The 14,848-nt window shown below is 42.6% G+C and overlaps 1 protein-coding gene across 4 annotated transcripts in view; it reads right to left on the bottom strand.

Annotated features, from left to right (window-relative positions):
- The window catches only part of srgap1a (SLIT-ROBO Rho GTPase activating protein 1a), a 167,571-nt gene that overhangs the window by 89,147 nt on the left and 63,576 nt on the right, over positions 1-14,848 (bottom strand). For 3 of the 4 annotated variants that reach the window (XM_023970968.2, XM_023970963.2, XM_023970964.2), the window contains exon 2: positions 11,988-12,183. In XM_023970968.2, the coding sequence (XP_023826736.1) occupies positions 11,988-12,183 (196 nt within the window). Of the gene's footprint in view, positions 1-10,164; positions 10,295-11,987; positions 12,184-14,848 lie in introns of those variants that run through there. The other variant, XM_023970967.2, reaches the window with a different exon arrangement.

Below are 14,848 nucleotides of genomic sequence, written 5' to 3'. Positions count from 1 at the left end.
TACATTTGTAAAAATACCCCCCCCCCCCCAAAAAAAAAAAAATCTACATATCTTGACTAGATAAGTTTTCAAACGCCTGAGTCAATATATGTTAGAATCAAGGTTGGCAGCGATTACAGCTGTGAGTCTTTCTGGGTAAGTCTCTAACAGCTTTGCACACCTGGATTGTGCAACATTTATGACTCGTTTCAAGAAACTAGGCGTATGTCGCACGTCACTACTTCACAGGAGAAACATTTGAATGTCATTTTGTTCATACGTTTTGAGAGAAATGCAGTCTGGAACATGTGAACTTTCATGTGCCTTAAACTTATATGCCATCTGTAAATCAGAATGAAATTGTTAAATAATGAGCATAGTTAGTTTTGCCACGCTAACCTTCCCGCTAGCCATGATCGGCTGAGATAATGGATGGGCGGGAAATGCCGAGAGATGACTTCAGATTGGTCTTCCATGTAGCTTGCTTCTGTCTATAACATGAGCTGCCAAGTATGTGTGGATAATCCTGTCTACCACGGCTTTTTTTGAAAGCTCAGTGGGAAAATGTTGTGAAGGACTACTTTCTGGAGGATGATCGTGCTGTTGACTTTCTCGGACTCTGAAAACGAATCAAACAATGAGTAAATCCCTCAATTAAAAATATTTTAATTGAACCAGACAATATAGCGTCTTCTGATAACAATGTTGGGGAAGAAACGGTGTCGTTGTCACGGAAGAAGTTGACCGAGTTTTGAAATCAGTGGAATGCCCGGTGGAAGCAGAGAGAGGATTGCCAAAAGCAGTGAGCCCAAAAAAGAGAACACAGAAAGAAGACCGATGTATAAAACACCTGTCTCTGGATTACATCTTTAAACTAAAGGGCAACCATGGCATCTGCGTTCATCCATGTATACAGGTAAGAGTCTAGCTAGCTACATTTTCAGATATTATATATTTCAAATTTTGTCAGAAAGGTGTTTTTATTGCAAGTTAAAGCATACTGTTAGCTAGCTAGCTAACGTTAGGTGCATGATCTATGTAGGAGCTCAAGAAAGAGGCCCAAGTTCCAGAGTTGGAATTCTGAGTTGGATGACCGTTCAAATCGATTTTTCCCAGTCCAAGTTTTTTTTTTTTTTCCAGAGTTCGCAGTTGTTTTGAAAGCGGCATTAGAGTTGGGATTATGGTTCATTGTTTAGCTAGCTAGCTACATGGTCTAAACAAAAGACTCCACTATGGAAGTAATCATTTCACTGTAACATTTACACCTTCTGTATCCTGTGCATGTGACAAATAAACGTTGATTTTATTTGATATAGTGTGTGTTTACAAGAGACGGTAATGTGAAGAACAACATGAGTAGCACCAAAGTCAGATTAGGATACTGGGCAAGGACTAGATAACATTTTTTTACTACTACTTTCACCACTTTTAGGCTTGAAATCTTTGGTTGTTTACTACACTATGAATCCTTAAAGAGATGGGTGAGGCGAAGGCTTAAGAAGGTGTGAACGGTGCTGAATAGGTTTAGACAAGTCCTCTGCAGTAGGTGTACCAAAACATTCACAGGCCATTTTTCAAAAGTTGGGTTACAAGTTTATAAAATTTGAATGCAGAATTACTTTCTCGTTGTTCCTCAACTGCAGTTTATAATATACATTTTTTTAGCTCTGAGTCTCTACTTTATTCAATGTAAAAAAAAAAAAAAAATCAAATGTTGCTACATTGGACCGAATCCAGGTGGCATTATTATTTTTTTAAATTCTTCAAGTTTTGTCAAAATTGTTGTTGATCATTGCTAGACAAACATTTTCAGATCTTGCCATTGATTGATTAAGTAAAAAATGTAACTCGGACACTCAGGAACATTCACTGTTTTTTGGATAGCAACCCCAGTGAAGATTTGGCCTTGTGTTTTAGGTTATTGTCCTGCTGAAAGGTGAATTAATCTCCCAGTGTCTGGAAGAAAGAAGACAACCACATTCCCCTCTAGGACTTTGCCTGTGCTTAGCTCCATTCATTTTTTTTTTAATCCTGAAAAAATCCCCAGTCCTTAACGATTACAAGATACTCATAACATGATGCAGCCACCACTATGCTTGAAAATATGGAGAGCGGTACTCAGTAATATGTTGTATTGGATTTGCCCCAAACATAACACTTTGTATTCAGGAGAAAAAGTGAATTGCTTTACCATATCTTTTGCAGTATTAGTTTAGTACCGTGTTGCAAACAAGATGCATGTTTTGAAATATTTGTATTCTGTATAGGCTTCCTTCTTTTCACTCTGTCAATTCGGTTATTATTGTGGAGTAACTACAATGTGTTGATCCATCCTCAGTTTTCTCCTGTCACAGCCATTAACTCTGTAACTGTTTAAAGTCACCATTGGCCTCATGGTGAAATCCCTGAGCAGTTTCCTTACACGCCGGCAACTGAGTTAGGAAGGACGCCTGTATCTTTGTAGTGACTGGGTGTATTGATACACCATCCAAAGTATAATTATTTACTCCACTATGCTCAACGGAATATTCAATGGGTGAAAATAAAAAACAGACATCTACCAATAGGTGCCCTTCTTTGCGAGGCATTGGAAAACATCCCTGGTCTTTGTGGTTGAATCTGTGGTTGAAATTCACTGCTCGACTGATGGACCTGTACAATGGTATGTGTGTACAATGGTATGTGTGGGGTACAGAGATGAGGTAGTCATTCAAAAATCATGTTCAACACTATTATTGCAGAGTGAGTCTATGCAACTTATGTGACTTGTTAAGCACATTCTTACTCCTTTATTTAGGCTTGCCATGACAAAGGGCTTAAATACGTATTTACTCAAGACATTTCAACTTTTCATTTTTATTCATTTGTAAAAAATATATAAATAAATAAAAATCTATTAGGACATAGTGTGTAGGCCAGTGAAAAACATCTAAATGTAATCAATTTTAAATTCAAGCTGTAACAACAAAATGTGTAAGGAGTCAAGGGGTGTAATACTTTCTGAAGGGACTGTATGGCAATTGAAGAGTTGTGGCGGAGTTGCTGGACAGCGTCACACACACTCTGTCAAGACTGCAGTTACCGTAAATCCCTTCTGCCTTAGTGGATTGAAGTGCCAATCTCTCATTTCTCCTCTGTTTCTGCGTGTGTGTGCGTGGATATAGCCTAGAGTGTATGGGAGGATATAGCCTAGAGTGTGTGCGTGGATATAGCCTAGAGTGTATGGGAGGATATAGCCTAGNTGGGAGGATATAGCCTAGAGTGTGTGCGTGGATATAGCCTAGAGTGTATGGGAGGATATAGCCTAGAGTGTGTGCGTGGATATAGCCTAGAGTGTGTGCGTGGATATAGCCTAGAGTGTATGGGAGGATATAGCCTAGAGTGTATGGGAGGATATAGCCTAGAGTGTATGGGAGGGCGAGGGTTGTCAGCAAGTGGTGAGTCTGTGTGAGAAGTGGACGTGTTTCCTTAAAAGACCCCCAAATGAGGGAGACATTGTGGTCAAAACTGATTACCCACCAGAGAAAAGGGAAACCTCCATGGAGGTCCAGTGGGAGGGGGGGGGATTACACGTGGCCAATGAGCTCAATGCAGTTTTACGTACAAATGTGGCTCATTTACCCACCCCTGCACAGGACAGAGATTAAACATCAAAGGCCTGATTACCTGCATGCCCACCAATGTTGTTTACATGTTGAAATTACCTTGTGGTCTGTCCTACATTGGGAAAAACCAACAGAAGGTTTAAGACTTAAATATTTTATCACATTCCGATATATATTTTTACCTCCCGTTACAGGAAGTGATGTCACCCCTATATATAGGACTTTCCACCCCCACCTGGGATGTGGATGCCTGATGAAGACCTAAGAGTCTAAACGTTGTTATAAATAAAACCACCTGGGAGCCTGAACAGCAGTGTGCAGCGTGTTCCTCTTTATTTTTCATGAGTTCACATAAACACCAGCACCTGCAACAACAACAAAAAGTGTGTTTCTACTATTCTATCTCTGTGTGTGCGTATGTACGTGAGTATGTGATTGGCATGTCTCTAATTGTAATGAGCTTGGGCATGGGACATCAGCTGTGACCGGAGGGTTATATAACTGGGCTCTGTGCACTAGTGTGTGTCCAACCGACCGACCCACTCTGGCTCGCCTCAGTGCACAGAGCAGCACAGTGGGGCCCAGGCGCTGTGAATGGAGTGACCCGATTCGCCAGACCATGCACGCCACGGCCCAGTTCCTCATGAATACAGACAGTGCACTAAATGGTTCCCTATATAGTGCACTCATATAGGCCCCTGGTCAAACGTTTTGCACTATATAGGGATTGTAAATAGGGTGCAATTTGGGATGCAGGCTGAAAGAAAAGAGCTGAAATTACCATCGCAGCATTCTTTCAGCCCTTGCTATGACTGTACAACACATCCAATACAATGAAGAACAGACGGGAACTTACAATTACAGTCTCCGAAAAGTCAGCGTGAATGGAGGAAACGGGGTCATTATTCCAAATGCAGGACTTAGTGTAGATGGAAACACTACAGGGAGCCATTGAATGAACACTAGCCATTCCAATAAATCAATGGCCAAACAGTGGGGCTGTGTGCTGGCTAATGAGACAACCTGCTGGACCAAATGACACGCGCGTGCGCCTGCCTGCGTGCGTGCGTGCGTGCGTAGGGAGGGCCATGGCAGCAGTGACCTCAGGGACTCTACTACCTAGCCTACATAAATGGCAGGAAACTAACAATGTCATAATTTCCCCACAATGCAGGGATCAGGTCAGACAGACAGGTATAGACAGGAGGGAGAGATAACTACGGGCCTCAGAGGATAGGAGAAAGAAGGAGAGAGTGTGCGTGTGTTTAGGAGTGAGCTTACGTATGCATACAGGTGTGTGTGTGTTCTCACATACATGCATGCATGACAATGCAGTGCATTCAGAAAGTATTCAGACCCCTTGACTTCTTCCACGTTGTTACATTACATCCTTATTCTAAAACTGATTCAATTGTTTTTATTTTTTGTCAATCTACCCACAATGCACCATAATGATAAAGCAAAATAATGAAATATCACATTTACATAAGTATTCAGACCCTTTAGTCTGGATTTTGTTGAAGCACCTTTGGCAGCGATTACAGCCTCGAGTCTTCTTGGGTATGACGCTACAAGCTTAGCACACCTACAGTACCAGTCAAAATTTGACACCTACTCATGCAAAGGTTTTTCTTTATTTTTACATCAAAACTATGAAATAACACATATGGCATCATGTAGAAACCACAAGTGTTAAAAAAATCTACGTTTTATATTTGAGATTCTTCAAATAGCCACCCTTTGCCTTGATGACAGCGCTGCACACTCTTGGCATTCTCTCAACCAGCTCATGAGGTAGTCACCTGGAATGCATTTCAATGAACAGTTGGAATTTCTTTCCTTCTTAATTCTTAATGCATTTGAGCCAATCAGTTGTGTCATGACAAGGTACTGTAGGGGTGGTATACAGAAGATAGCCCTATTTGGTAAAAGACCAAGTTATTATTACTGCAAGAACAGCTCAAATAAGTAAAGAGAAATAACAGTCCATCATTACTTTAAGACATGAAGGTCAGTCAATGTAGAAATGTAAAAGAACTTTGAAAGTTTCTTCAAGAGCAGTCGCAAAAACCATCAAGCGCTATGATGAAACAGGCTCTCATGAGAACCGCCACAGGAAAGGAAGACCCAGAGTTACCTCTGCTGCAGAGGATACACTCATTAGATTTACCAGCCTCAGAAATAGGCAATTAACTGCACCTCAATTTGCAGCCCAAATAAATGCTTCAGAGTTCAAGTAACAGACATCTCAACATCAACTGTGTGAATCAGACCTTCATGGTCAAATTGCTGCAAAGAAACCACTACTAAAGGACACCAATAAGAAGAAGAGACTTGCTTGGGCCAAGAAACACGAGCGGTGGAAATCTGTCCTGCGGTCTGATGAGTCCAAATTTGGTCTCCAACCGCTGTGTCTTTGTGAGACGGAGAATAAGTGAACGGATGATCTCCGCATGTGTGGTTCCCACCGTGAAGCATGGAGGTGATGGTGTGAGGGTGCTTTGCTGGTGACAAGGTCACTGATTTATTTAGAATTTAAAAAAGGTACACTTAACCAGCATGGCTACCCCTACATTCTGCAGCAATACGCCATCCCAACTGGTTTGCGCTCGTGGGACGATCATTTGTTTTTCAACAGGACAATGGCCCAAAACACTCCTCCACACTGTGTAAGGGCTATTTGACCAAGAAGAAGAGTGATGGAGTGCTGCATCAGATGACCTGGCCTCCACAATCACTCAACCTCAACCCAATTTAGATGGTTTGGGATGAGTTGGACCGCAGAGTGAAGGAAAAGCAGCCAACAAGTGCTCAGCATATGTGGGAACTTCAAGACTATTGGAAAATCATTCCAGATGACTACCTCATGAAGTTGGTTGAGTGAATGCCAAGAGTGTGCAAAGCGGTCAAAGCAAAGGGTGTCTACTTTGAAGAATCAAAAATATATTTTGACTTGTTTAACACTTTTTTGGGTTACTACATGATTCCATGTGTTATTTCATAGTTTTGATGCCTTCACAATTATTCTACAATGTAGACAATAGTAAAAAAAAAAGAAAAACCCTTGAATGAGTAGGTGTCCAAACTTTTGACTGGTACTGTATATTTGGGGAGTTTCTCCCATTCTTCTCTGCAGATCCTCTCAAGCTCTGTCAGGTTGGATCGGGAGCATTGCCGCACAGCTATTTTCAGGTCTCTCCAGCGATGTTCGATTGGGTTCAAGTCCGGGCTCTGGCTGGGCCACTCAAGGACATTCAGAGACTTGTCCCGAAGCCACCCCTGCATTGTCTTGGCTGTGTGCTTAGGGTCGTTGTCCTGTTGGAAGATGAACCTTCACCCCAGTCTGAGGTCCAGAGCGCTCTTGAGCAGGTTTTCATCAAGGATCTCTGTACATTTCTCCCTTAATCTTTCCCTCGATCCTGACTAGTCTCCCAGTCCCTGCCGCTGAAAAACATCCCCACAGCATGATGCTGCTACCACCATGCTTCACCGTAGGGATGGTGCCAGGTTTCCTCCAGACGTGACGCTTGGCATTCAGGCCAAATAGTTCAATCTTGGTTTCATCAGACCAGAGAATCTGGTTTCTCATGGTCCGAGAGTCCTTTAGGTGCCTTTTGGCAAACTCCAAGTGTGCCGTCATGTGCCTTTTACTGAGGAGTGGCTTCAGTCTGGCCACTCTACCATAAAGGCCTGATTGCTGGAGTGCTGCAGAGATGGTTGTCCTTCTGGAAGGTTCTCCCATCGCCACAGAGGAACTCTGGAGCTCTGTCAGAGTGACCATCAGGTTCTTGGTCAACTCCCTGACCAAGGCCCTTCTCCCTCGACTGCTCAGTTTGGCCAGGCGGCCAGCTCTAAGAGTCTTGGTGGTTCCTAACTTCTTCCATTTAAGAATGATGGAGGCCACTGTGTTCTTTGGGACCTTCAATGCTGCAGACATGTTTTGGTACCCTTCCCCAGATCTGTGCCTCAACACAATCCTGTCTCGGAGCTCTACAGGAAATTCCTTTGACCTCATGGCTTGGTTTTTGCTCTGACATCCACTGTCAACTGTGACCTTATCTTGACAGGTGTTTGCCTTTCCAAATCATGTCCAATTGAATTTACCACAGATGGACTCCAATCAAGTTGTAGAAACATCTCAAGGATAATCAATGGAAACAGGATGCACCTGAGCTCAATTTTGAGTCTGAACACTTAAGACAGAAATACCTTATTTACTTATCAACAGAGGCCCTATCTGAAATGGCAAATCCCTTTAGGGCCTCTACCATAAGATTTTTCCCATTAATAAGCCGCATCACTAGCTTTAATGTCAGTCTCTCTCTGGGTGGAATGCAAACGGTTATAATGTTAGTATTTTAATTAATTTACTGACAATTGAGGCTATACACTGAGTGTACAAAACATTAGGAAAACCTCTTTCCATTACATATTATACTGAGCAAAAATGTCAATGATTTTACTGAGTTACAGTTCATATGAGGAAATCAGTCAATTTAAATAAATTAATTCGGCCCTAATCTATGGATTTCACATGACTGGGCAGGGGCGCAGCCACGGGGGGTCCTGGCTCCCAAGTGGGTGGGCCTATGCCCTCCCAGGTAACGCTGTTGGGTTTTTCAAGCTCTGCATCAAGGGGAAGCCTTGGAGTCAACTTGGAACCAACAGCCCTGTGGAACGATTTAGATACCTTGTAGAGTCCACGCCCCAATGAATTGAGGCTGTTCTGAGCTCAGTGTACAACTGTAGGCAATTGGTCTTCTGTGGCTCAGTTGGTAGAGCATGGCGCTTCCAAAGCTAGTATGGTGGGTTCGAGTCATGCTGGGTCCACCCATTTGAAAAATGGATGTATGGCATGACTATGTCGCTTTGGATAAAAATGTGGCATATATGAGTATTTGACAATTGCAAGTGGAATTTACAAAAATGGAGTGATAGCTACTATTTGGGGGTATATTTATTGAATCATATCAACATGAATGAAAGTTCCCCTTAAACCGATTGGCTTTATTGTATGGGGGAAAGAAATCTGGTCTATTCAAGTCACTCCCTCTCAGGGGTGGCTACATAAATAATTCAATTATCGCTCTCTCCCTTCCATCCCTCTTGCACTCTCTAAACAAACAGAACTGCATAATGTGTGTGTATAATGTGTTCGTTTTGCAAACAGCCATGGCGCTGCCACAGCAGTGAACTGACTGACTGACACTCCCTGGGACAGGGTTCTGGCTACTCCGCTGTGTGGCCTGTTGTAGCTCTCTCCCCACTGCATTCTAAAAAAAGAAAAAAAAAAAGAAAGCCAGTGGACAAAAGAGCTGCTGATCCAGCTGGAGGCTTGTGTGCTCAGGGTGTCTGTCTCCTGTGGAGGGGAGCGGCGAGGAGAGAGTATCACTGTCCACACGGAAAAACAGTCAGTTTGGTTCTCAAGAGAGGAGAAGAAAAAAAGAGGTGCTAGCGGATAAACCGTCCCATTGGTTTTATTTTTGTAATGATCAGGGTTGACTTTCTAGCAAAGAGAACTCCCGCCCTAACAATACACCTCCTGCAATATCAAACTCTGTTCATTACACGTCTAGTTATCAGGGTTGATCAACGGTGCAGATAATCAGATCTAATAAACTGTGCCCGTTGATTGAATGAGCTTGATGAGGGAACTGTACTTGTCACGAGAGGTGACAGCCATTTGACTAAGCCAAACCCTATCCATCTAAGCATCAGTAATAAAGGGGCCAACAGATATTGCTGTCGGCCCCATCCGTGCTGCAGAATGGGATGTAGAAAACGGACAGGCTTGAAAATTACGCAATACTCTGAATAACTTCGGCACACCGAATAATTCAATATGTGGGATGATGTTGACAGATTATCACCGATAAGTGTGAGTCACAGAGCTTAATGTCAAGGGATGGATGCCCAACATACAGCGATGTGATTCCCATACACAATATGTCCTGTGTCCTGTGTATACCGACTGTAGAATCATCTACTAGACCTGGGTTCAGCGGGGCAGGGTTTGCAGTTGTATAACTATCCTATTGGTTCCACTGTGTCAGGCAAGCTCAATCAAGCCCAGATAAAGTATTTTGAAATGTTTTCAAATAGTATTTGACTGTAGTTTCATACCAGTTCCACCTCCTGCTGGTCCCTCAGTACCAACTTTCATCCATCACAGCGAGCTTAGAGAAGCTGCAGAACGTGCCTATACCACTTACCGTTGCTGCTGTGCCCAAGCAAGATTGATTCTGGGCCAACTGAGGTGCTGTAGCAATAATTCCATAGGTATCACAAATAGTGTATTTTCACTTTCTCTCACTCCTGAAGGCAACCCGATAAAGGAGAAAAATATGGCTGACGAGGCATTCCTGGTCCTGAACACTGAAATGTACCACAGCTCCTCTGACTATTTTCTCCTCAGAGGAAACAGAGGCTAGACATCAGGGTTAGTACAAAGCATCCTACCCTTAATTCTCTAACTTCCTCACATTTTTGCAATTTGGGCATCGACAAACCGAATACACATAACTTGGCTCCCTGTCAAATCTGACGAACACTGCATTCAAATCTGTGACTTAATTCTCACCTCAGTCAGTAGCACTTAGCAGCCCAACTGCACGCAGCATGTCAGTATTCACTGCTCTCCAGTGCGGAAACACCAGCTAATTAGCCAGTGATTTAATGCGCTCATTTTAATGCTAATTCAGCTTATTACACACACAGCCAGCCCAAGCTGGGCTGAGGCCAGCTGGGCTATCATCATGAGGCCAGAAAGCTCAAAGTCCGAGTGAAAGTGCACTTTTACAATCCTCACAACATAAAAAATTGGTCCAAAGAAAACAACCTAGAGAATGTGGAGAATACAGAAGCGCCTCTGTATTAACCTTGTTTGTACGAATACAAGTCTTAAAACTGTTATTCAAATGTCTCGCGTTTACAGAGCACCGAAATATGCTGCTCGCTTGGCACTGTGCAAATGTTTACCCTGCGAATGAACTGACCAGACACTATATCACTCGATGAAAACCACAGCTAACAAGCCACGCTGTCGGAATCTCCTCAGCCTCCCGGTTCTGCACACCCAGCTGCTAGAGTCATTAACAGGCCCAGTAGACTCCGTAGAGGAATATTTCCAGACACAGAGTAGGGCAAACAGGCGTGTTATTTTTGGTCCCTACTGCAAGTTCAAACAATGTGCCAATATCTGTCTTTTCCATAAGCAGTCTCCTAAAGCGTGATGAGACTGCGTGTCAACATTCCAATAAGGCTCATCCATGACATCCATGCCAGTCTGTGTTGTACCACACAGGGGTAAGGAAAGTAAAGCTATGGGAGAGAGATGAAGTACTTCTTCTCTTACAGCGTGATCATATTTCAATTGATTTGGAGCGAGATTCCCACATTGTGTCTTTCATCATTTCAGGTCTCATTTGTGGTTAGATCGAAATGACAGACCAACTCACTGTAGACATGGACCAAGCTGGTTAGGTTATTCTCCACAAGAATGATTGTAACACTAGAAATCCTTTCGCCATTCCATGTATTCTGTACTGTGGATCTGGGAGCAGTCATGAATCTGATGTCCATTTTTTTTTTTTTTAACAACTCAAAATCTATACCCATTCTAGGGAGGTATTAGTTACTTCATTGGAGTGTCTCCAGTTCCATAAGTCACAGAACACTGTGCTGGAAATACCATCTGCACATTGACAGAGGGTGACGGTTTGAATTGTGAGGCTAGATGGGGAAAGTGTTTTAAATATAGGGCTACCACTGCTACCCAGATGAGCTACAGAAGAACAAAGGGACATTATGCAGAATCGGCTGAGAGGGGTAAAATAGTTTAGGATATTTATCACTGGAGCCCCTGGTGTAACAGTCTGCCTTCACAGGATATTTCCTTTCAATAATTCATGTAAATGTATTCATATTGGGAACACACATTTTAAAAGTATGAATAAAATTGGTAAAGAAAGCCCGCAGTCCAAATCGATTTCTGCCGTCGAATTTAGGAGATGAAATGAGTAGAACGACATGACAATAAAATGTCTCATTGATGGAGTTTGATAATGAGAAATAAATAGGAAATTGAATCATTGAGCACGGCTGCTGTGCGTACGTCTTCCCAGACTGACTGTAAATAGAAACCAGATTGATTCGCCTCATCAACATTGTAATAAAACATTTGAATATATTTCTAATCAAATATGAAGTTGATTTTGGTTGCCTAATGCAACAGGTATTCATGAACACTGAACCAGAGAGAGGCATATTTCAGACAGAGACAGGGTTCCATGCAGTGACTTAACTTCTTCAGGACAAATGCATAGACCGACAGAAAAACACTCAGACCTAGACCCAGGTACACAGACCCAAAGTCAGACACAGACAAGACAGACTTGTACTTACTTGTACTGCTGGTGGTCCTTGGTGCTCCGCGTCTTAGCCATGAAGCGCTCAGCCAGTTTCTCCAGGTTCCTGGAGTACTCCATCTCGATCTCGGACTTCTTCCTGAAGAAGTCCTGCAGGTCCTGGAGGAGCTGCACCCTCATCTCTGTCTGCTGGTCCAGGCATTTCTGCTGCTCCACCAGCTGGGCACGGATCTCTGAGAACAGACAGACACAACTAGGTCAGATTGATATTTACAACTACACACAAGTCAGCGGTACGTAACTCTTAGAAACTCACACAGCAGACAGGTCAGAAATATGTCTCCGTAGTCAACACCAGCCCATAGTCTAATGACATATATAAAGGGGGAAGTGATCACCAAGCACAAATAGGTGCATTGTGAGAGAAGGTTGGCTGCGCTGGTCTCAGGTGGTTCATTAAAGCCACTATAGAATGAATTAGCCCTGTTACTAATCAATCACCCACTGAGATGGAGCACGGACACGCTTTCTTGACATCCTGCCGGGAAACGCCAGGGTCTTCACTAGTGCTACTGGTTGACTGCACGCCACATTCACCAGCAGGGAAACAGGAGACAGGAGGCTTCTCTTAACCAGGCTGCATATGGAGCTAAATTACCCTCCAGCATGAGATATCTCACCAGTCAATGGGAATGTTTGTCATTAAAATGTACACCAGCCACTACTGCAGGCTACATCCCCCTACCGTAATGGTATGTGTGAGTGAACACACAGAGTCCTGTGATGGCTATGTGACCCTGGCTATGTATAATGGATTTGTCATGAGGTACCAGGGCTTGACATCGCCACTATGAAAGGAAACAGATGCATGAGGTGATTTAAAAAACACACAAAATTCCAATAGAGGCCACAAAATGATGTTGCTGTAATGAAAAATCCCGGGGCCTTGTGCCCCGTCACAAACGCCAAGAGGAATTGCATGGTAAGTAGCTAACTAGAGGCCATTGTAACTGCTGCTGCTTAGCCCTGCTGTCAAAACTTCAGAACATTACATAGAAACAGAGTTGTTATATAAGAAACGCATTTTCTAATTCATTCCTGACACGAAATCACGTCTTATCTCTAGCAACGCGGCGGCTTAAGCCTCAACGAATCTATCAGATTGTATAGCATTGAGAATCCAGTGGAAATCGACTCTGGCCAAGACAATCATATGGGCATCATCGGCTTTAATCCCACACAAGGAAAACCCTCCAAAATGAACTGGCCCTATTACATGAAGTATAGCGCAAACACGCTGATTGCAGTTAAGGCCTGTCATACTCGTCAAGTGTGTGTATTCACACCGGATATCCCTAATCATGACTGGAGTCTGGGGTGGATGTGTTTTGGAGACGAGCTCCTGTAAAAAGGAGAAACTCAATGATGAAAGTCAGACCAAAAATCACTGTCAATGTCTCTGGAGGTTATGGTTTTAGTAGTCAGCCAGCATGAAACTACTATACTGACAAACTGTCTAATACCACAAAACACACCTCACCAGTTCACACAACAGTCTTGAACATCAGTTCAACACAACTTGATACTCTATGACCACTCAGGCTAGTAGACTGTAGGGCTGGAAATAGCCACGGGATGGTTTTTCAATACCATCAATACTATTTCTGAAGTTTTTTCTACATTTGAATATTTGTCGCTACTTTTTAAGTAGATAGTTAAAGTCAACTTGTGCGATACTTTAGATTAAGAATATTTCATTCTTCATTTCACCTGTCAAAATGTTTCATTATGAACTTTACTAGTAATCCCCAGTCACGTGGCGTTTGTTTACAAGCACACAATGAAGAGACCGGAGCTTTGTGAATATTTCTGCCGAGGTGCAGTTTGAAGATACTAGAACATTCCACATTTACTTTTCCTCTCCAAACAAAATGAGTAATGAATAGAAAAATCTGACTACCACATAGCAGAATAGTTATCTATTTACCTACTCGCCTTTCTGTGCGGGAGAGGAGCATTCAAGTTAGTAGTGCCATAGGGAGGGAAACATGCATTCTGACAAGCTGTTGCGGGGAAAGAGGGCCTTTGTTAAGAGGAGGATCCCAGCTTTCCATTCCTACTTTATTTATTTATTTAGAGTAACTTGGGGTAAAATGCCACCCTACCTCAAAATATTTTTGGGGAGTGACTTAAATGGCGATGAGACAGATTTCATTTTTAGATGATTAGTGGCAACCAGGGAAGGTGTTGGGGGAAAAGAATACACTCATTAGCATTTAGTTAGCATTCTCTATGAGATTTTACATGTACTTGTTAGCAAGTAAAAAAACGTAAAAAACTAAGTGGGTTTTGAAAATAGCGCCCCTTGTGTCCAGTGCCAGTATTACTGAATATCCCAGTATTGCACAAGGTCAGTATGAAGATATGACAAACTGGATACCACCCAAGCCTAGTCCAAATACAGACAAGGTTTTACAGACAAAGTTATGATTTTTTATTTTTTTTATTTAATAACAGCGAAAGAGGCCTTTTCCAAACTGCCCAAATGATTCCCCATAGAGTAGACTGCTCTATTGGGCACCCATCAATAACTGGCCAAGTCAAGCGATTGAACCAAATCATTGATCAATTAACTGCTGACTCAATTAAACTGTCACTGGGCCCTAAGAGCTCCTCGTTGTGTTTCCCAAAATGCAAATAAGTGGAATAAGCCGAGAACTTGGCTTCATTCATCAGCTTTAAATGCCTACACAATCTTGAAAAATGAATGATTTATGTAGGGTCTATTAGAAATCCCTGATAAATTATTTTCTTTCCCAAGGCTTCGGGAGCGGCTCTTTCATCCTGGCACCGAGTGGGGGAATAAACAAATCAAGTTGGCAAAGGTGGGACAGGAAA

This window comes from Salvelinus sp. IW2-2015, linkage group LG26 (assembly GCF_002910315.2).
Source record: "Salvelinus sp. IW2-2015 linkage group LG26, ASM291031v2, whole genome shotgun sequence".
Taxonomy (NCBI): Eukaryota; Metazoa; Chordata; class Actinopteri; order Salmoniformes; family Salmonidae; genus Salvelinus; species Salvelinus sp. IW2-2015.
The sequence above is the reverse complement of the archived record's forward strand: the minus strand, read 5'-3'. Positions and strand labels throughout refer to the sequence as shown.